This window comes from Canis lupus, chromosome 11 (assembly GCF_048164855.1).
Source record: "Canis lupus baileyi chromosome 11, mCanLup2.hap1, whole genome shotgun sequence".
In the NCBI taxonomy this organism is placed as follows: domain Eukaryota; kingdom Metazoa; phylum Chordata; class Mammalia; order Carnivora; family Canidae; genus Canis; species Canis lupus.
Window position 1 is genome coordinate 9342274 of NC_132848.1, and position 22652 is coordinate 9364925.

At 46.3% G+C, this 22652-nt stretch overlaps 1 protein-coding gene across 4 annotated transcripts in view; it reads left to right on the top strand.

The window, feature by feature from the left end:
* Positions 1-1639: 1639 nt before the first annotated feature.
* Positions 1640-22652, top strand: part of RASSF3 (Ras association domain family member 3) — a 72946-nt gene continuing 51933 nt past the window's right edge. For 2 of the 4 annotated variants that reach the window (XM_072843117.1, XM_072843119.1), the window contains exon 1: positions 1710-1847. Coding sequence is in view for 2 of the 4 variants with exons in the window: in XM_072843121.1 (XP_072699222.1) it covers positions 1737-1847 (111 nt within the window). In the remaining 2 variants the exon portion in view is untranslated. Of the gene's footprint in view, positions 1848-22652 lie in introns of all 4 variants that reach the window. The other 2 variants (XM_072843121.1, XM_072843116.1) reach the window with 2 other exon arrangements.

The following is a 22652-nucleotide window of genomic DNA, read 5'->3' on the forward strand; positions in this document are numbered from 1 at the left end:
GCCCTCAGCCCTACCACCTGCAGCTGCTTTCCTCTTTATTTTTTTTTTTTTTAAGATTTTATTTATTTATTCATGAGAGACACAGAGAGAGGAGAAGCAGGTTCCATGCAGGGAGGCCCACGCGGGACTCGATCTGGGGACCCCGGGATCACGCCCTGAGCCAAAGGCAAATGCCCCAGCCGCTGAGCCACCTCGGCGTCCCTACTTTCCTCTTAAAAACCTCAGCTGCTCTGGGTGTAAAATGAGCAGAAATTAGTCCTACTTTTTTTTTTTTTTTTTAGTTCTAACTATTTTATTTTTTTAAAGATTTCATTTATTTATTCATGAGAGAGAGAGGCAGAGATACAGACGGAGGGAGAAGCAGGGAGCCCGACGCAGGACTCGATCCCAGGACCCCAGGGTCACGCCCTGGGCCTAAGGCAGGCGCTCAACTGCCGAGCCACCCAGGGATCCCTAGTCCTAATTACTTTAGAGTTGTTTTGAGGACGAAAGGAAATATGCATAGAAAGTTCCAGGATAATGGCCGAATATTCTCTTTGGCAGCCCTTCTCTTCCTCTTTTAATGACACTTCTAAAAAAGTAAAAAATAAAAAAGAAAGAAGCTTCTAAATTTAGGCAGCTCACCGCAGCAGCGGTGGTGAAACTTCAAGACCGCCTCCTTTCGGGCAGGATCTCCGCTAGGAAACTAGCAGGATTGAAATCAGTTCAATAACCCCAAGGTGTAGATGGTCCCCACAGGTGGCTAGGAAGAAAATGTTGCATTCTAAAAGAGGATTTAAAAAAATAAAAGGATTAACCTCCCGGTAGGATTTCAGAAAATATGGCTTTTTTGGGGAATAGAGTGCCCTGAACCCATCACCCCATCACAGCAACCCTGACACTGAAAACGCACATTTACTTAATAGATACCGGAACCGTAGGACGAACCCCCGCCCCCCGCCGCCTCCACCCGGGGCCGCCGAGATCCCGGCGACCTGGGGCGTCCGTTCTCTGACCCGGGGCCGCGGCGGGGGAGGCCGCAGGAGCCGCCCCTCCGCCCGGCGCCCAGAAAGGAAGTTTTCTTTTGAATAAAGTCTACCGGGTGTCACCTCGCCGAGGCTGCGGCCCGGGCGCGGCGGGGCGGGGCTCCCCAAGGCGCCCCAAGGCTCCCCAGACCCGGGGGTCACCGCGGACTGCGCGGGAGGTTGGGGGCGACCCGGGGCACGGCCCGGCCACACGCGGGCGTCCCGAGTGCGCGTTCCGGCTGCGCCCCCACACCTGCGGCCGCGTGGTGGGAGGGGACGGGCACCCCGGGGGGCAGGGGGGCACCGGGGGGAGAAGGGGTGCCTGGGGGGAGGGGCACCCGGGGAGCGGAGGGGGCACCCGGGGGGAGAAGTGGGCACCGGGGGGAGAAGGGGCACCCGGGGAGGGGAGGGGCACCCGGGGGGGAGAAGGGGGTGCCTGGGGGGAGAAGGGGCACTCGGGGAGGAGAGGGGCACCCCAGGGGCAGAGGAGCGCCCCCGGGGGAGGGGCCCCCGCGGAGGGGAGGGGCGCAGCGGCGGGGGCGGGCCCCGGGGCGGGGCCGGGGCGGGTGGCCGGGGCCGGGGCCGGTGCCGGGGCGGGCGGCGGAGTGAGCGGCGGCCGCAGCTGCAGCGGGACGGCGGCCCGGGGGTGGCGGCGGGCGGGCGGGCGCGGCACCCCCTGCCTTGGCCGCCTGCGCCCCGGGGCGGCGGGCGGCGCGCGGCGGCGGCAGCAGCATGAGCAGCGGCTACAGCAGCCTGGAGGAGGACGCCGAGGACTTCTTCTTCACCGCCAGGACCTCCTTCTTCCGCAGGGCGCCCCAGGGCAAGCCCCGCGCCGGCCAGCAAGTGAGTGGCCCGCGCGGCGGGGACCGCGCTCCCGGGGGCCGCCGGGGCTGCCGCGGGCAGGGCGGGGCGGGGCGGGGCGGGGGCGGCCGCCGGGGGCCCGGGGTCGCGCCCGGAGGCCGCGCACGTGGGGGGCCGGGGCGGGGGTCGGGGCCGGGGGCCACCGGCGGCGGGAGCGCGGCGCGAGGCCGGCGTCTTCCTTTTTTGGAGGCAGCGCGGCTCGGAGGGGCCGGGGCGGGAGGCTGGCGGCGGCGGCCCCGCCGGGCCCGGAGCCTCCCCCGGGCGCCCCCACGCGCGCCCCAGCCCTGCCCGCGGACGTGCTCCCGGGACCGGAGCGGGGGCCTGGGGCCGCGGGGCGGAGTAGCGCCGGGGCTTCCTCGCCACTCCTTTGAACCCTAGCCGCTCTCTTGCTTTTTAAAAAATATTTTATTTATTTATTCATGAGAGACACCGAGAGAGAGAAGCAGGCCCCTGCACGGAGCCCGGCGGGGGACTCCATCCCGCGTCTGCAGGGTCACGCCCTGGGCCGGGGGCAGACGCTCAACCGCTGAGCCCCCCGGGCGTTCCCAAATTGGGAGACTTCAGAAAGTTTTTTTTTTTTTAAGATTTCTTTTTATTTATTCATTCATGAGAGACGCAGGAAGAGAGAAGCAGGCCCCCTGCAGGGAGCCCGGCGTGGGACTCGATGCCGGGACCCCAGGATCCTGCCCTGGGCCGGGGGCAGACGCTCAACCGCTGAGCCACCCCGGGATTCCCCGCCCGCCACCCCCCAACCGCTTTCTGAGGTCAAGTTTCTTTTCTTAGGATTCGGAAATGCTAGTCTTTTCACCCTCTTCAGTCCCAAAGCCGGAGGCGGGGGCGCGGCCCAGGGCGCGGGTGCTGTGGCCCTGGTCCCGGGGCGCTGGGGCGCTGGGCCGCCGGGCCGCCCCCTGCGGTCGCTACGTTAGGGCTGCGGGCCCGTAGCCGGGCGCTGTGACCCGCCGCAGGCCCGGGGGCTGCAGCACTGGCCCTGGCGGCTGCAGATGGTCCGGGGGCCCGGCCGGCTGCTGGGGTCTGGGCGAGGGCCCCTTCCTGCCTGGGCTTCCTGCTTGGAGGCGGCTGCTGCTGGCGGTGAAGCAAGGGCTGGCCCGTGGGGAGAGAGCCAGCCTCTTCCTCTTAGAAGGACGCCGATAGGGACGCCCGGGTGGCTCCGAGGTCGAGCCCCTGCCTTTGGCCCAGGGCCTGATCCTGGAGTCCAGGGATCGAGTCCCACGTCGGGCTCCCTCTAGGGAGCCTGCTTCTCCCTCTGCCTGTGTCTCTGCCTCTCTCTCTTTCTCTGGGTCTCTCTTGAATAAATAAAAAACAAAATCTTAAAAAGAATGCCTGAAAATTAAAAAAAACAAAAAAAAAAACAAAAAAACACTGATCCCATCGTGGGAGGCCACCCTCGTGGCCTTTTATTCTGCCCAAAGGTGCCGCTTCCAAGTCCTTTTGCTTTTAGGGTTTCATCATTTGAATTTTACAAGGAGGATCTGCAAACATTCGGTTCATAGCTGATTCTTGATTTTTCAGTAGGGCGTCTTTTAACAGCGTGAGTTCGCTCTGAGGCTTAGAAGGCAGAAATACTGTTTCGTGTCTGTTGGTTAGGGAAGAATTGCTTTTCCTTGTGTGTCTTTCACTTGGCTTTTTCTTTCTTGGCCTCCTCCCCTGTCTTGCTCTCCTCTCTTTTTTTTTTTTTTTTTTTTCCCCTCTCCTCTCCTTTGTATTTTCTCCTGCCGGTTACACTACTGTCACCTTTTGACTAGAACTTGATCGAGGTGGTTGTGCTAGTTTGAAGTGGATTCCAGAGGTGGCTCTCCTCCAGAAAACTTGCTAGTTCTCAGATTCTCCAGGTATGGGGTGTTCCATTAAAAAAAAAAAAAAAAAATTGAGAATGTTGTAGTGCTTTGAAAAGTAAAAACATCTCTTTTTTTGCATTTACATATACAGTGTTTCTGCTCACTAATCTAGCATCTTTATTAAATAATGTTACCTGTTTAGCTTTTAGAATAGGTCTAACAGTAATAATATTTTCTCAAGGGTTGTGGTGAAAATCAGGACAGCAAGACCTAGTTCTTGGCTTAAAGGGCTTGTTCCGTATATTCCAAAGCTTTATGGCCTGTGTATTACCCCTCCTAACATAATAACGCAAAGTACTGAGTTACAGGACTTAATTGCCAGGTGGCAGAAGTATTTGAAACTGAATTTTTGTGGGCTCTTTGGTTAAAGTGACTGAATGAGCGCATTAAATTCTTGATAAGATTTGTGAGTTAAAGAAGTATAAAACTTGCAAATTTAAAAGCAGGCATCCTAAGTATAGAACACTTCTCTTACCTAAGCTAATAGATATGCCTGTTTTATTTCTTTTTATGATTATTTTAAGTAATCTCTACCCCCAGTGGGGCTTGAACTTGTGACCCTTAGATCATGAGCCAGCCAGGTGCCCTGCCTTATTCATTTTATTATGCTGGTGATTATAAGAATAAGATAAGCATTTCTGACAGCATAAGGTGAAATTTATCCTTTCTCTCTTTTTTTTTTTTTTTTAAAGATTTTATTTATGCATTCACGATAGAGAGAGAGAGGCAGAAGCAGTCTCCATGCAGGGAGCCTGACACGGGACTCGATCCTGGGACTCCAGGATCACGCCCCGGGCCAAAGGCAGGCGCTAAACTGCTGAGCCACCCAAGGGATCCCCTCTCCTTTCTCTAGAGAGGTGGAGATGTCATAAGGTCTATTATTGATCATAGTAATTTTTTGGGGGGTGCTTACCACCTGGTGAAAAAGCCAGGAAGGGATCCCTGGGTGGCGCAGCGGTTTGACGCCTGCCTTTGGCCCAGGGCGCGATCCTGGAGACCCGGGATCGAATCCCACATCGGGCTCCCGGTGCATGGAGCCTGCTTTTCCCTCTGCCTGTGTCTCTGCCTCTCTCTCTCTCACTGTGTGCCTATCATAAATAAGTAAAAAAAAAAAAAAAAAAAAAAAGCCAGGAAAATTCAGTTTCTAGGACTTCTGAAAGTATCCAGAGAAAGCAAGATGTTTGTGGTAAATGTAGGATAGAGAAAAAAGGGGTGGGGGATGAGGAATTTCTTTTCTTCTCTTGCCAGGCAAAGGAACTTAGCCCAATTTTTGTCTCCAACAAAAACAAAAATCATGAATATAAAGAAAATGTTATTGTTATCTCCCTTATGTTGGTACCCTCTTAAAAAAAAAAAAAAAGGAAAAGGCCTAAAAACCTGTCTGGAGGATATAAACAGGAATGAGAGGTGGTCTTTTTGTGGCAGTTTGGAAGTCCTGTTTATTGCTGTACCTTGGGCCTCCACTGGTACCAGACACACAGTGACTGCTCAGTGATTATTAGTTGTATGAATGCATGCTTTCCTGGTTTGATAATAATTGGCACATTACAGGTTTTCAGATGCACCCTGTCTTGTGATTCTTCCAAGAACCCCCTGGAAAATTAACTTACTGAAAGGTGAGGCCTTGTTAAGTGATTCACCAAAGGGCCCACACACTTTTCCTTTTTAATTCTCAGCCACGTGTTTTTTTTTTTTTTTTTGAGAGAAAACACGTGTGTGTGTGTGTGTGCACGCGCGCCCATGTGTGCAGATGTGTGTGCAAACAGAGGGGGGCTGAGGGATAGAGAGAATCTTAAGCAGGCTCCTTGCCCAGAGGGGAGGCCCCCAGGGACTCTATCTCCCAGCCCTGAGCCCAAATCAAGGAGTCAGACGCTTAACCAACTGAGCTACCCAGGCAGCCCCCCACCCCCAAATTTTAAAATTTGATTTTCTCTTTGCAAATATGGACATTTCTAATTCAGGAGTTCCTTAAAATGCTGACCCCCCCTAATCTGCACATATATTCTTTTTTTTTTTGCATATATATTCATTACAGTGTCCATAATTCACGCTTGTGAATTCACTGCTGCTGTTTTATGCGGGACCAAGAATGTGTGTGGTTCTGTAACTCATAATTCTCCTTTTCTACACATTCAGACTTCCAAGAGTAGAAATGGGCCAAAATTATTTAATGTCGTCTATTGGGGCATAATCTTACCCCAAAGCTATGGTAAACACTTTTCTTCCTGAGTCTTGGGTAGTTAAGTAATGGCACCATGAGTTAATAGGAATAAGGAAATGAGACACTTTTTGCTTTAGCAGAATAGTCAAGAAGTCTTAAAATTGTCTCTGAGCCACTCACACTTCTAACAAAGTTATACTGAAGAATTGTTTAATAAGGCAGGCCTGTGAGACTTCACATAGCAGGTCTCCAGTTTGCCCTGTGATTACTCTCCTTATAATTTAAATATTTTTCTAACTTGCTGTTTGGTTCTGCTAGAATCAACAGTAATGAGTTGCACTGTTTTATTCCGGGTGTCCATTAGAGGCTTTGGTGATAAGTCACAGGTGTGGGTTTGTGTGTGTAGAAGAATAATGGTTTACAACCTCAAAGATTTTTGGCTGTACTAACTCTTGCACTAATTTTTAATCCCTATATTGTCAAATACAAACATTCCCACCAGTCCTTTTGCTTGGTGCCCAGTGATCTGCCCATTTCATCTCCATGTCTGATAAATTCTGTTCTTACACGGTACATATTAATCCACTGGAATTTTGTGTTTGCGCAGGACTCACAAAGACATTCCTTTAACTCAATTTCAAGAGAAAATTAGTCCCTTCTTCTATGAACAATACATGCTCTACCCCATTTCTTCTTCTGGCCAACTTGCAAGATTTGGAATTATTTAGAAAGCAGTGACACAAAACATTTATGAAAAGAAAAGCTAAAAATATCCAATAATGTGCTTATTCTTTTTAGACTTCCTTTGGCAGACAGTGCATGTCATACTTGTAAACATTCATTTTCTGGGAGAAAAAAACCGAGGCAGACTGAGTGCTTTGTACTGTGGCGTGGTCCCCAACTCAGCCCTGCGCACCAGCTCTTGCCTACCCCCAGCCGCCCACATAGGTAGCTGTCTTTTGGTGATAAAGTCCCTGGTTTTTGTTTTTAAAGATTTTATTTATTTACGAGTGACATTGAGAGATTGGCAGAGACACAGGCAGAGGGAGAAGCAGGCTCCCTGTGGGGTGGGACTTGATCCCAAAACCCTGGGATCATGCTCTGGGCCCAAGGCAGATGCTCAACCACTGAGCCACCCAGGAGCTCCTGCTCTCTCTTTTCATAGTAAAAATTATAATATGTTTGGTTCAATGGGGACAGAGACTGCCATATTCACTGAGCTCATAAAAGAAATGTTCGATGTAAGCATCGAGGTAGGTGCCTGAAGGAATGAAAGCCTGCTGATTTTGGTTGGAAGTCACAGTACTTGGTACCATGAGTTTTCCTTTATACACAAATGTACACAATTTTTCCCTCTCTCCCAACTAGACCATAGCTTCCACAGTATCTTACACATTAGTAGTCCTTTAAAAAAACAGATGCTATTGTTAATAAATGTTATTAATTTAGGCAAAATGCACTTCATATATTTTCCCCCTTATTTTAAGAAAGCCTATCATTCATTCAATAATTTATTGAATATATTTTACAAACATTTTTGCTATGGAGGGAAAGTGCAATTTATTTTTTAAGATTTTATTTATTTTTAAAGATTTTTATTTATTTGAGAAAGCGAGCACATAAGTCGGGGGTGGGGGAAGGAGGTAGCAGAGAGAGAGGAAGAGGCAGACTGGATCCTGGGACCTTGAGATCAGGACCTGAGCTGAAGGCAGGCATTTAACCTACTGAGCCACCCGGGTGCCCCAAGAACAGAGGGTTTTAGGAGGGGAGGGATGCCTACTTTATTTTTTTTTAAGATTTTATTTTTAAGTAATAAAAAATACTATACTGTAGTATACTATACCCAACTAATACTACACCCAATGTGGGGCTCGAATTCAAAATCCTTTTTTTTTTTTTTTAATATTTTATTTATTCATCCCAAATCATCGAGAGACACACAGAGAGAGAGTTGGGGCAGAGACACAGGCAGGGGGAGAAGCAGGCTCCACGCAGGGAGCCCGATATAGGACTCGATCCCAGGTCCCCAGGACCGTGCCCCTGGCCAAAGGCAGGAGCTAAACTGCTGAGCCACCCAGGGATCCCCTCGAACTCAAAATCCTGAGATCAAGAGTCGCATGCTCCACCGACTGAGCCAGCCAGGTGCCCCCAATTTAGTAATATTTTTAAAAAGCTAGCAAATAGAATATCTCCTTTTTTTTCCCCACAGAGCTGCTCCTTTAGTGCAAAGGAAACTCTTGCTGTTGACAGTTTTTCAGGGAACACCTCTATTGTGTAAAATGTGGTAAAGCTGTACATCTGTTTAGATGGAAAGGTTTACTGAGAAGTGTATCCCTGTAAAACAAGTCACATTTTCCTGTTGACAACTGTCCAGAAACTATAGATGATTGTGTTCCAACAGAAACCTCGTCATCCATGAGGATATGAAGTGCATTAAAGAGAGTTAATATGAATACCACTAACCAGGGTTTACCAAACTTTCTCAAATGAGGTTTATTTTCCAGGTTTTTCTTAATACTTCTGGTTTGGCTATCAGTGGCTAGTCAAATGGTTTTTGGTTACTTGGTAATTTTTTTTTTTTTTTTTTTAATGGAGAGGGCCAGATATGCAGTAGGAAAGATGCCTGAGCTCATAAAAAATGATTGACATGTGATAGCGTGTAAAAATATTAGGAATAGAAGAGCCCACCATTCTAGATTTATTTATTTATTTTAGAGAGCGGTGTGTGAGAGCCCATGTGCAAGTGGGTGAGGGGTAGGGGAGAGGATCTTCAAGCAGACTCCCTGCTGAGAATGCGGCTGGATCTCAGGACCCATGAAATCATGACCTGAGCTGAAAGCAAGAGTAGGATGCTTAACTGCGCCGCTCGCGCAGCCCTAGAAGTGACCATCATTCCAAAACTGGACTGTCCAGTATGGTAGTAACTGGCCTCCTGCGGCTGTTGAGCACTTAAAATGTGGCTGCCCGAATTGAGAGGTGCTGTAAGTATGAACTACACTGGATTTCCAAGAGAAAGAAAAAGAGAATATAAATATATCACAGTGAGGGCCCTGGAATCAGGCTCCCCGCTCTGCTGTGGGGTGAGGCGGGGGGAAGCGGGGTGGATCCTGCTTCTCTCTCTCCACCTGTCTGCCACTACCCCTGCTTTTGTTCTCTCTGTCTCTGCAAATAGATAAAATCTTAAAAGAAAAATCATAGTGATTGTTTAATATTGCTTACGTGTTGAAGTAATATTTGGGATATTCTGAGTTAAATAAAATTAATTTTTACCTGTTTGTTTTTTAACATGGCTACTGGAAAATTTAAACTTTATCTCTGTGGCCCACTTTCTCTTTTCTGCTGGACAGTGCTTTTTGCTAAAGCGGAGCAGCTAATTCTTGCCAGGGGTTTCGATCTCCATCCTCCAGTGGCTGCAGATGGGTTTGCACTCTGGGAAGATTTCTCTGCATGAAGGGGAACTTGCCCTTTACTGTTGGGAATAGTTTTTCACCCTATCTTGGGTCATGCGTACCAGCATTTTGAGGTTGTGAAACCTGTGTGTGGGGAAGTTCCCTTTTTTCTGATACATGAGCTGATAGGATAAAACTGTCCTAATGGTATTTCAGACTGCAACTCTGCCTTGAGTTTACGGAGGGTGGGGGTCATTACTTCATAGAATATTAAAACAGCAAGAGTGATCCACATTTTATGGACTGTAATTGCTAACTGCTGCTACATGATTCAGTGAGCTAAGAATAATTTACTAATTATATATTGCAGCGCTCAGTTCTTTTCCCAGATGCTGAACAGTGCGATAATTAGAGGAGGAAAGATGAATTTGGGAATTGGAGACTAGAAGGATAGATTGAGAAGATCTGGGTTTGAGAGGTTGAGAAAGCAATCAGCAAGGTGTTTTTCATGAAATTAATGTGGGTTAGGCAAAGTGTGTGTTAAAATCGCGAAGGTGGTTTTTCTAAATTCATTTCCATGTATATGGTATATTCTCAATATGCTAGGCTGGTGCTGGGGTTTTGGTGAACAAAACAGAAACCTGCTGTTTACTTTGTAAGTCTCGGGGCACCTGGTGGGCTATGTCAGTGGAGCATGTGACTCTTGATCCTTGGGGTTGTAAGTTTGAGCCCCATGTTAGGTGTAGAGGTTACTAAAAATTAAATCTTTAAAAAAGATTTAGGGGCACTGGATGGCTCAGTCAGGTTAGTGTCTGCCTTCAGCTCAGGTCATGATCCCAGGTGCTGGGATTGAGTCCCTGCTCAGCAGGGAGTTTGCTTCTGCCTCTGCCCCTCCCATTGCTCATTCTCTCTCTCTCTCTCTCTCTCTCTCTCTCTCTCTCTCTCTCTCTCGTAGTCTGTATAGGTCATTTCTCATCCATGTAAAGAACAAGATCTTAGTCCAAAATTTGGCTCCCATCTTTGTTTTGTATATGCCAAAACAAGGAAAAATGGGACACTCGGTGGCTCAGCAGTTGAGCATCTGCCTTTGGCCCAGGACGTGAACCCGGGGTCTGGGGATCGTGTCCCACGTCGGGCTCCCTGCATGGAGCCTGCTTCTCCCTCTGCCTGTGTCTCTGCCTCTCTCTCTTTGTCTCTCATGAATAAATAAAATTCTTTTTTAAAAATAATTTTTCATAAGCATGTCATTTTTGCTGGAAATGTGTTAAGATTTTATGGGTCCCTAGAGCAGTATGCTTGTTTTTTTGATAATAAGAGTACTATAAAAATTGCATCATATAATTTTGAGGAAAATGGTCCAATATCTTACTGTCCTATTCCAAATACTATTTTGTAGAATTGTTTCCTAGTTTTTTCATTTGTCTTTTTTTTTTTAAGATTCTATTTATTTACTCATGAGAGACACAGAGAGAGGCAGAGACACAGGCGGAGGGAGAAGCAGGCTCCATGCAGGGAGCCTGACGTGGGACTCAGTCCCGGGTCCCCAGGATCACGCCCTGGGCTGAAGGCAGGCGCTAAACCACTGAGCCACCAGGGCTGCCCTATTTGTCTATTTTTTAGAGTAATTTCTACACCCAATGTGGGGCTTAGACTCACGACCCCAAGATAAGGAGTCGCATGCTATATAGATGGAGCCAGCCAGGTGCCCCTCTCTTGTCTTTTTATGTGCATATAATCATACTGAGTTTTTAAATCCCACTTGAAAAATTGTGTTAAAATACACCTAACCTAAAATTTGTCATTAAACAGTTTTTGTTGACAATTTTAAGCGTTCAGTAGTGTTAAGTACCTTTACATTGTTATGTCTCCAATTGCCAGAACTTTTTCATCTTGGAAACTGAAACTGTCTCCAGTAAACTGGGATCCCCTCCCCTGCAAATACTCTTGGAAATCAGCATTTTGTTTTCTGTTTCTATGCTTATGATTATTCTAGATCTCTCATATAAGGGAAATCATACAGTGTATTGATCTTTTTGTGACCGGCTACTTCACTTAGTGCAAGATCCTTAAGGTTCATGCTGTAGCATGTGATAGATACTTCCCTGAGTAGAATATTCCACTGTATGCGTGTATATGCCACATTTTGCTCATCCATTCATCAGTCAGCAGATATTTGGGTGCGTCCACCTCCTGGCTGTTGTGAATAAAGCTGCGATGAACATGGGTATGCAGGTAACTCTTAAAGACCCTGCTTTCAGCTCTTCCAGGTATAAACCCACAGGTGGCATTGCTGAATCATATGGTAATTATATTTTTAGTTTTTTAAGAAATTCAGCCCCAGCAAATTTGAATCTTGCTATTTAAACTTAGAATTATGAGCTCTTGGGACGCCTGGGTGGCTCAGCGGTTGAGTGTCACCCTTCAGCTAAGGGCATGATCCTGGGGTTCTGGGATCAAGTCCCCACGTTGGGCTCCCTGTGTGGAGCCTGCTTTTCCCACTGCCTGTGTCTCTGCCTCTCTCTCTCTCTCTCTCTCTGTGTCTCTCATGAATAAATAAGTGAAATCTTTAAAAAAAATTATGAGCTCTTGCTGAATGATTTCAGCTAGCACAGCTATCCTTTTCATGCCTGCCTTGTATTTTATCAAACGGGCATTATTTTCCAAATATTGGAAAACTGAAATGTTGCTGGTTTTTTTTTGTTGTTTGTTTTTTTTTTTTTTTTTTGCTCCTATACATAACAATTTGGTGAACATTATGAACGAGAAACCTTTTCCATCCTTTCCTGAAATTTTAGCTTTTCAGGATAGATGTACAAAATGGAATTTTGCTTGGCAGTGATGGCATGGCCATTTTTTTTTAAGATTTTTTTTTAAGATTTTATTTATTTATTCATGACAGAGAGAGAGAGGCAGAGGGAGAAGCAGGCTCCAGGCAGGGAGCCCGACGTGGGACACAATCCTGGGTCTCCGGGATCACGTCCTGCTGAAGGCAGCATAACTAGTTTTGTTGTGCCCTTAGCTCCACTGAGTATAGTCATTAAAATAGAGGGAACGCTGGGGCGCCTGGCCGGCTCAGTCCAGAGAGCATGCCACTCTTGGTTCATGAGTTCAAGCCTCACAGTGGGCCTACAGTATACTTAAAACATAGAGGAAAAATTTTGTAAAGGCACCTTATTTTTATTTAATTTGTATTCCTTTAACAGTAAATTTAATGTCTTTCTGTACTTCTGAGTGGCTCTTCCTCTTGCTCTGAGCATTGTTCATGGCCTTTGACCACTCGAGGTGGGCAGGAAGTCTCCAGAGAACACAGTTCTTGAGCCCTGTGCATATTTAGCTGGGTAGCTGGTTCTCCTTTTTTTGCGGTCAGCTAAACTTCAGGTTATTTTTGACTTGCCCTGTTTGTTCCAAAGGGACATTACATATTCTGGCATTTTGAAATACTTTAGAGTGTGTCTCAGGCTGACATCACTGAAACTTGGAGCAAAGAAAACTTGCCTTACTCCTGTAATTATGACACAGGAAAGGCATTACTAAGAAAGCATCAGTGTCCTAAGAATACACCGTGGAATACAGAGGGTGGGAGCTGGATGATATGTTTTGTTACTAACCATGTTAAAAAAAAAAAAAAAAAGTGCCGGAACATGCCTGCTTATCTTTGAATTTCAGTAAATTTAGTGCCAGTTTTCCAGCCACTCGATAGAATTCAGAGGAACCTGTTTTATAAACAGACTAGGTATTGAAAAAAGGGTTGTAGGACAAACTAAAAACTCCACCTACAAAGAGGATTTTTATACTGTTTACTTACAAGCTTACTGTCTTTTGTTGAAACCTTGCAATTAGATGGAATCTGGCATTGCTGTCTACTTTAAGCCTTGCCTGTGTTGAAAATTTTTTGTTTAATCTTTTATAATCTGATTAACTCCTGGTTTGCCCTCATTTAATTTTTTCTCTTGTTAATATTTTATTTTTTTAAATTTTTATTTATTTTTTTGAGAGGGAGGGAAGGGGAGAGGAGCAGACTCCCTGCTGAGGACTGCGGCTCCACTCCAGGACCCTGGATCACTACCTGAGCCTAAGGCAGCCAGTAACCACTTAATGGACTGAGCCACCCAGATGCCCCTTGTTCAGAATATTTTAATTAAATTAATCTTTTAAAGAGATGTAAAGCATTATTTCTGACTTTAGATTATGAGCCATCCTTAATCCTCATATTCTTTTTTTTGTTTTAAAGATTTAGATTTATTTATTTAAGACACCACAAGCAGTGGGGGGTGGGGAGCAAAGGGTAAAGCAGGCTCCTCACTGAGCAGGGAGCCCATAGGGAGGGGGCTCCATCCCAGGACCCCGAGATCATGACCTGAGCCAAAGGTAGATGCTTAACCCACTGAGAGCCACCCAGGGGCCCCAGTCCTCATATTTGTAGGCAACTCAAACAAATACACTCAAATTTCTTATACATTTTTGTTTCAAGGAATATTTTTTGATATTTTGCCAGTGAAGTCCTAGAAATTTATGTGTATCTGATCACAGTTCTCAAGCAGCAAACCAAAACCCAAAAAAGTTGTATGAAAATAGAAAACAGAATAGCTGTATGCATTTCATAGGAGGAAACAAATACCAATACTAAAAATGAAGTTTAGCATTCCACGGTATTTTACAGTTGATGGAGCTTTCCAAGGAAGGGAATTAAAATGCAGTTGGTTTATTTGAATTCTAATTTTTTTTTTTTAAGATTTTATTTATTCATGAGAGACACACAGAGAGGAAGAGACACAGGCAGGGGGAGAAGCAGGCTCCATGCAGGGGGCCGATGTGGAACTTGATCCCCAGACCCCCGGGGTCATGCCCTGGGCCACATGCAGATGCTCAACCACTGAGCCACCCGGGGATCCCCTATTTGGATTCTAATCTCAGAATTTGGAGAGGAGAAATTAAACCAATTACAGTTTTATTGGTTTAGACCTTCAGATTTCAGGTTTTAATGGCATTGCAGAGGTGAATTCAGGGATCCTTGACTAGTCAGTGACTTCCCAGCTATGGGAAAATGTACATATTATGTAGGTGGTTTAAAGCAACAGTGATATTTTTGTCCATTTAAGGTCTGTTTCTGTTTGTTTAAACAGGCTTGTGGATAGCTTTTTCTTGCCAGTTTTCCTTTGGGGGCAAGTTACTGCCCTTTCAGATCTTTCTGAAGTTTGAAAATTGCTTTCTCTAATGACCAGCATTGGCCCCGTGGTGCAGGCCTTTGGAGGGAGTGTGGTGGTGGGGCTGCTGCTGCTGCTGCGCTCCGATGGGGTTTGATCCTTGGCTGTCCTGTTGGTCTCTGTCTGGCAGGGGAAATGTGTTCTAGGAACTGTACTCAAAGCATAATTATTCCTGCTATTTGGTGCAGAGGAGTGGAGGTAGGTCATGTAGGGCAAAGTAGTACCTTTCAAAAAGGCAAACATAGCGCCAGTATCAGCAAATCAACTTAAAATTCATTTTCCCTGGAGGTGGTTCTGTAGCATTTTAATTAACAGTGGATCTTGGTCTTTTGAGGCGAGGCCTATTGAAAACAAAAAGGGGAACTGGATTTTGTTACGGGCTACGAGGGGGTGTGTTCTTGATTGATGACAAGCAGCTGTGTAAGGCAGCCTGGGTTTAAATCCGGGCAGGCTGGTGTTCTGGGCAAGTCCAGCAATGCCTGGCACATAATCTGTGATAAATATTAGCAAATTAAAAAAAAAATTAGCTATTTATTTTTAAAAGGTTCTTTCCTATGTGGTCACAGACTTCATTTGAGTTTTGATCCGAGTGGAGAACTGAATGACCATGGATGGGAGATGTGAAGCCAAAGAATGACCGGTAGCGCGAAGTTAGGTGTGTCTCTGGTTTTATTGACCACAGTGTCCTCTTCAGGAAGAAGCTTCATTCCTGGAGGCTGCATCCCCCGCCCCCCCCTTTTTTAAAAGCCGCTTTGATTCTCTCTGTAGTTCCTTTGTTTTCTAGTAAAGGGGTAGTTGTCTCCTGACCAAGCCTGAGGCCACCTATCAACATCTTAACCAACTTCTTTTTCCCCTTAAAGCAGGCCAGCCCAGCAGGAAGAGGATGATCCGGCCTGTGCAAGTGCTGCCCTTTTACTTAAAAGAGTTTATGTACAGGTTAAGAAACTAGTGAAGTGTTTGCTGTTTTTAAATTTTTATTTTTATTTTTAAAATATTTTATTTATTTATTCATAGAAAGAGGCAGAAAGAAAAGCAGGCTCCATGCAGGGAGCCCGACGTGGGACTCGATCCTGGGTCTCCAGGATCAGACCCCGGGCTGCAGGCGGCATTAAGCTGCTGCGCCACCGGGGCTGCCCTTAGATTTTTATTTTTTTAAAAATATTTTATTTATTTATTCATTAGAGACAGAGAGAGAGAGGGAGAGACACAGGCAGAGGGAGAAGTAGGCTCCTTAAGGGGAGCCTGATGGGGGACTTGATCCTGGGACCTCAGGACCACGCCCTGAGCCAAAGGCAGCCGCTCAACCAACTGAGCCACTCAGGCGTCTCTTATTTTTTAATTTTTTAAAAATAAGATTTTATTTGAGAGAGTGAGAGGGAGAGTCAGAGAGAGAAGTAGGCTCCCCGCTGAGCTTGGAGCCTAATGTGGGCTGGATCCTAGGAACCCCGGGATCATGACCTGAGCAGAAGGCAGATGCTCAACCACTGAGCCACCCAGGTGTCCAAATTGTTGGTTTTTTTTTTTTTCTTTTTCTTTTTCTTTTTTTCTTTTTCTTTGAACTTCCTCTGTTCTCCCCTCTTACCTGCCTGCAGGACTGGCTGCTGGCTTGGCCTGGTGACAATTTTGCTTCTTCCTGGGGGCTTTTCCTTTTTCCTCCAGAAAGTGTAAATCGCCCTGTGCTCATTGTTTAGGGACTTAGTCACTGTTTTGTTTCTGGTTTTGATGAGATCAGATCAAATGAGGTAATGCGTGTGAACTGTGTCACTCACTGCGAGGGAGGGCTGTCTGGCTGTCCACTGCAGTGGCTGGGGTCCCAGCGCCCCAGTACCCCCCACCCGGACCCCGTGTCAGCACTGCTGCCAAGGCCACAATTTGGAAACAAGCCCACTTCTGTACAGTGTGAGCACAGGCATTGTCATGTGATCTGTTTGGCCAACTCTTCAGAGATCATGTATGCTCTATAAAACTGGCATGAGTGTTGGAATCTGGTGGGAAACCTCTTCCTTCGGACCACGTGAGCCTCTTGGGGTTTGCTGTTCCCTCTCTGTCCCCAGTCTCCCCTTCCTTTTGGTTGTGTTTCTTACAATAAATTGATTGTCTAAAACTGGCTTTATATTCTGAACGCTGCTGTATTTTTAATCGCTTGAATTGTAAATTAGCTGAACTGTAAATTTTACTGATACACTTTATGTAAATATCCTCACTCGTATAAAAAACTTGGGACTTTAATCCCACATGTGAGTGCATGCTCAATAAATGTTAACTATGGCTTCTAATAGTCTTCCCCTGCATTATTAATTAAAAACAATTTGGCAGGAGCTTTTACTAAGATAGTGTGGATTGGGAAATCATCTTGGATTCGAATCTGTCATTTGCCAGATCTGGGAGCTTTGGACAGGTTCCTTGAGTATCAGCTTGTTAATCTTTAAAACAGTTATTCTGGGATCCCTGGGTGGCGCAGCGGTTTGGCGCCTGCCTTTGGCCCAGGGCGCGATCCTGGAGACCCAGGATCGAATCCCACATCGGGCTCCCGGTGCATGGAGCCTGCTTCTCCCTCTGCCTGTGTCTCTGCCTCTCTCTCTCTCTCTCTCTCTCTCTGTGTGACTATCATAAATAAATAAAAATTAAAAAAAAAAAAAAAAAAAAAAAAAAAAAATAAAACAGTTATTCTAGAGGAGTTAAGTAAAATAATGTGTGTGGAAATATTCCTAGATTATAATTGCAAATATGACTACATCACCAGTGTGTTTAAAGAGTACTATAAAATTGTTTTCTTAATATATATTGTCTTATAAATTCTCAACCTATGGTATTGGAGATGACACTTGATAGTTACTGAAAAATGAATGTATTCCCCTGGCTCATTCCACATAGGTCTATTTTTAGTTGCGAGGTAGTGATTTGTATTTGGGGACCTGAACATTTTACATCTAAGCAGCAAGTTTAAGTTACCTTATGAATGGTGTTTATGAAGCACTCTGATGCTTTGGAGAAGGATGATTTTCTAGCTCATTATGGAACAAATGCGTTGGGGGCTTCAAGTAAATGTGGTCCTTAAGCCTTCCTGTTATCCTGTGAGCTTCACAAGCGCAGACGTGTCTCTCTTGTTCACCACTATACGTTCATTGTAGAGTGGTACTTGTCACAGGGCATAGAGTGAGGTCTGTTCTGTAAAAAAAAAATTAGTTTTTTAAAAGATTTCATTAGAATGAGCAGGGCAGAGGGAGAGGGAGAGGGAGAAGCAGACTAAGCAGGGAGTCTGGTGTGGGCTCAGTCTCTTTGATCTTGGGGCTGCAGGATCATGACCTGAGCCACCCAGGGAGGGGCCCCATTTGATTTTTTTTTTTTTAAGTTTTTATTTTTAAGTAATTTCTGCACCCACTGTGGGACTCGAATTCACAACTCCCCATGCTCCAGAGTCACATGCTCCGCCAACTGAGCCAGCCAGGCACTCCTGGTTGGTTGTTTGTTTTAAAGTAGGTTCCATGTCTGATGTGGGGCTCTGACTCAGGGCCCAGAGATCCAAGAGTCACATGCTCCCCTGAGCCAGCCAGGTGCCCTGTCGTCGTTGTTAATTGATCACCTAGTTTTCATTTGATCAGATGTGTATCAGAATCCTAATCAAGAAAAAGAAGTTGGGTGAAGGCAATGGAACATGTTTATTTCAGGGGATATAATTATAATTATAATTATAAACCAATGGTAATAAATTCTGTGTCATGTGAAATGGAAAATACACTGGGCTGGGGATGGGGAGACCTGGGTCCTAGGCCTGTACTTTGTTCCAAAGGAAGTAACTCTGGAAGTTAATGGTTAATGGATTCTAGAGCTGAATTCCTGATTGGAGGAAAAGTAAGTCTTAAAAGGGATAAAAGTCTTGAAAGGGATTCCATGAAATGTATTGAGATGCCAAATGAATGAGTTTGGAAACGGCTGCATTAGGTCATATCTGGTTGGGTGGGGTTGAACTTAAGTGAATTGGTTAGTCATGGGTGTTTGAGAAATGAGTGGAATATGTAGAATTTTTTTTTTAAAGGAGTATTTTTATTCATTTGAGAGCGAGTGAACAAGAGTATGAGCAGCCTGGATGGTTAGAGGGAGAGGGAGCAGCTGACTCCCCACTTTGTAGGGGGTCTGCCCTACTTGGGGCTCAATCCCAGGACCCTGGGATCATGACCTGAGCCAAAAACAGATGCTTAACCGACTGAGCCACCCAGGCGCCTCAAGATAAAATCTTTTTTAAGATTTTATTTATTTATTCATGAGAGGCACAGAGAGAGAGGCAGAGACACAGGCAGAGGGAGAAGCAGGCTCCATGCAGGGAGCCCGACGTGGGACTCGATCCCGGGACTCCAGGATCACACCCCTGGCGGAACCAAGGCAGGTGCTAAACCGCTGAGCCACCCAGGGATCCCCAGAATTATTTCTTTTCCTAAAGAGGGAAAATGTCTTGGGAAAGAAATCAAGGGAGTCCTGGCTGGTTTATCAAATCCGTCCCTGTATAGTGCCAGCCAAGAATGGGTTTCATGTAAGCCAAAGGAAACACTTAAATGTTCTGAACTTCTAGATTGCAGGAGCTTTAAACAGTGTCAAGAACTATTTAAGAAAGCCCACCAGCAATGCCACATTCCTCAAAATAGGACAGGATGAATTTGTGAGAGTCCTGTTCTGAGGGAGAATGCTAGGGCAGTGGGGGCAGTTTCCTGAAGAATGAGTGCTTGTGGGCAGGTGTGCATTCCTACTTGGGGGTGAGGAAGTATATTCATTTCCTTTGGAAGATTAAATTTTGTCTTTTGTTTCCAGTGTCTCTTTTATTCCAGTTGGTCTGCATTACTGTTGCTAGGTAAATGTTCCAGATTTCTTTTAGCAAGTTAAATTCTATTACAAAACATCAGAGTTGGGCAGCCCGGGGGTGGCTCGGCGGTTTAGCACCGCCTTCAGCCCAGGGCCTGGTCCTGGAGACCCGGGATCGAGTCCCACATCATCAGGTCTCCTGCATGGAGCCTGCTTCTCCCTCTGCCTGTGTCTCTGCATCTCTCTCTCTCTCTCTCTCTCTCTCTCTTTCTCTCATAAATAAATAAAATCTTTAAAAAACAAAACAAAAAAACATCAGAGTCTCTTGTCTAATACAATACATCCAAATGTGAGGCTTCCAGAGGCTTCTGTCCCCTTGCCCGCACCCTGTATAGAGTGCCTCGCTCAGCCTCTCCATTCATCGATCCATGGATGGCCAGTTCAAGGCTCATTTCTTTCCTACAGTGTCTTGTCCTCTGATTGCTACAGGTAATCTTGAAGTATCACCTTCCTGACAAGAATGAAAACTCCTGAGGGTTAGGGGTCTTTGCTTTAGAGAGGCCGTATGGAATGATTTGTGAGTGGGATGGTTAACTGGATTCATTATTGTCTTTACTGAGAAGAGTTATTTTTAATCTGAGCAATTCATTTAGAACATTCATCTGTTTCTAATTTCATACAGACTTTAGGAGATACTTCAGCAAGACCCTATAGGGAAAGATATTCTTTTAACATTGGACTTTTATTTTTTTATTTTTTTTAAAGATTTTATTTATTTATTCATGATAGAGAGGGGCAGAGACACAGGCAGAGGGAGAAGCAGGCTCCATGCAGGGAGCCTGATGTGGGACTCGATCCCAGGTCTCCAGGATCCTGCCCTGGGCCAACGGCAGGGGCTAAACCGCTGAGCCACCCAGGGAACCCCTTATTTTTTTTATTTTTTAAAAAGATTTTATTCATTCATGAGAGAGAGAGAGGGAGAGCGAGAGACATGGGGACACAGGCAGAGGGAGGAGCAGGCTCCATGCAGGGAGCCCGACGTGGGACTCGATCCCGGGTCTGCAGGATCATGCGCTGGGCCGAAGGCAGGCACTAAACCGCTGAGCCACCCAAGGACCCCTAAAATTGGACTTTTAAATACTTGAGGGATTTCTGATAATTTAGGAAGACTCACTGTAACTCTAAAGGTATGTACTGGGTGGAATGGTTCCTTTTAATGTGAAGAGTGAGGTTTTCTGCTATTAGTTAGAAGGATCATGCTTCAGTGTGCAATTTTAGGAAGTTTTGTTTTGTTTTTTAAATTTCTTTTTTTTTTTTTTTTAAGATTTTATTTATTTATTCATGAGAGACAGAGAGAGAGAGAGAGGGGCAGAGATACAGGCAGAGGGAGAAGCAGGCTCCATGCAGGGAGCCCGATGTGGGACTCCATCCTGGGACTCCAGGATCACACCCTGGGCCGAAGGCAGGCACCAAACCACTGAGCCACCCAGGGATCCCCCGGAAGTTTTGTTTTTTAAAAAAAAGTATTTTTCTAGTGACTCCTGTTCTTTTCATTAAGCACGTCCTCATGTCCCTGAAATTCTGTGGTGCGTTTTAGATTTGGAAAATGTGTGATGTGATAATACACATGGCAGGGTTAATTTATTTTTTAAGATTTTATTTATTTATTCATGATAGACACAGAGAGAGAGAGAGAGAGAGAGGGGCAGAGACACAGGCAGAGGGAGGAGCAGGCTCCATGCAGGGAGCCTGATGCTTGACTCAATCCTGGGACTCCAGGATCACCCCCTGGCCGGAAGGCAGGCGCTTAAACCACTGAGCCACCCAGGCTGCCCACATGGCAGGTTTAGTAGCTGCTCACATTTTGTGTTCATTTTATTTTTTTGTTTTATTTTATTTTATTTTTTTTGTGTGTGTTCATTTTAATTTGAAATGCTGGCTGTATGAAAAGGAGTATTGTATTAGAATGGCTTATATGAACTAAAATGTTATATTAGCATTTTGTGGCATAGTAGGATACCAAGACTCGTTAATGTTATGTTTTTAAACATTATTTGAAGTATCTCTGAATTTATATATAGGCCTTACATTCATTTAGGCACTGATTTTTTTTTCTTTCTTTTTTTTTTTTAATAAAGTTTTATTTATTTATGATAGTCTCACAGAGAGAGAGAGAGAGAGAGGCAGAGACACAGGCAGAGGGAGAAGCAGGCTCCATGCACTGGGAGCCCGATGTGGGATTCGATCCCGGGTCTCCAGGATCGCGCCCTGGGCCAAAGGCAGGCGCCAAACCGCTGCGCCACCCAGGGATCCCTGATTTTTTTTTTCTTAACGATTTTAGTGATCAAAAGGGAAAATGTGGGCTGAACTATAAAGTAGTAGATTCCCCCCAGCTGTATAATGTATGTCACCGAAAAAGGTTAACACGTGGAGTTAAAAAGCTGCTTCAAAATACTGACCTGTGCTTTGTGGCCATCAGGGCTCGCGGAAGCGAGTTCTGGCCAGGCTCAGCAGCTGTCCAGTTACTGAGGTGGGATAAAGTGAAGAGGCCCAGGCTGCAGATACTGGTGAACTGTGGGGGGGGCTTTGGTAGCTCTGGATGTGTGGGTGTTGGGGTGGTGAGAAAGGACACGGATGAGTCGTGGGTTTCTTTTTTTTTTTTTTTTTTTTTAAGATTTTATTTATTCATTTGTGAGAGACACAGAGAGAGGCAGAGACACAGGCAGAGGGAGAAGCAGGCTCCATGCAGGGAGCCCAACGTGGGACTCGATCCCAGGACCCGAGGATCACACCCTGGGCCGAAGGCAGGTGCTAAACCCCTGAGCCACCCAGGGATCCCCCGAGTCCTGGGTTTCTTGGCTTGGGTGACTCAGGAGGTGATAGAGAAGGGAAGAAAGGGAATAGAGAAGAAAGGGAACAGAAGAAAACTCCGATCTGGGAGTGCGATGCGTTCAGTGTGCCGACTCCAGCGGCCAATGAATGAGCGAGGGGACCGGGTGTAGTGCTCTGAGCTGCCCGTGGGGCATCGGAGTTTGTTGTGAGGAGAGGAGAGGAGGAGGGCCCGATCTGGGGAGACGGCTGCGGCCTGTGCTGGAGGGGGGGGGACCAGGCGAGGGGCCACCCCGGCAGTGCCGGTAGGCCGCGCAGGGTGTGCCCCAGAGATAACCTTGAGCCGGGCTGGAGGGTTGGGCGGGCGGGGCAGTGCCTTCGGGGAGCCCAGGGACGGCCCGTCCTGAGCTGGGCCTTGGTCAGTAGGACGAGTGCAGCGTGCACAGAAGCCAGGCACTGAAGGGGAGCCAGGGGGCCCTGGGGGCGCCTCTCGGGTGGGGGACACGGGCTGCCTCGCTTCGGAGCCTCCGATGAGGGAGGCGGTGGCTCGCTGG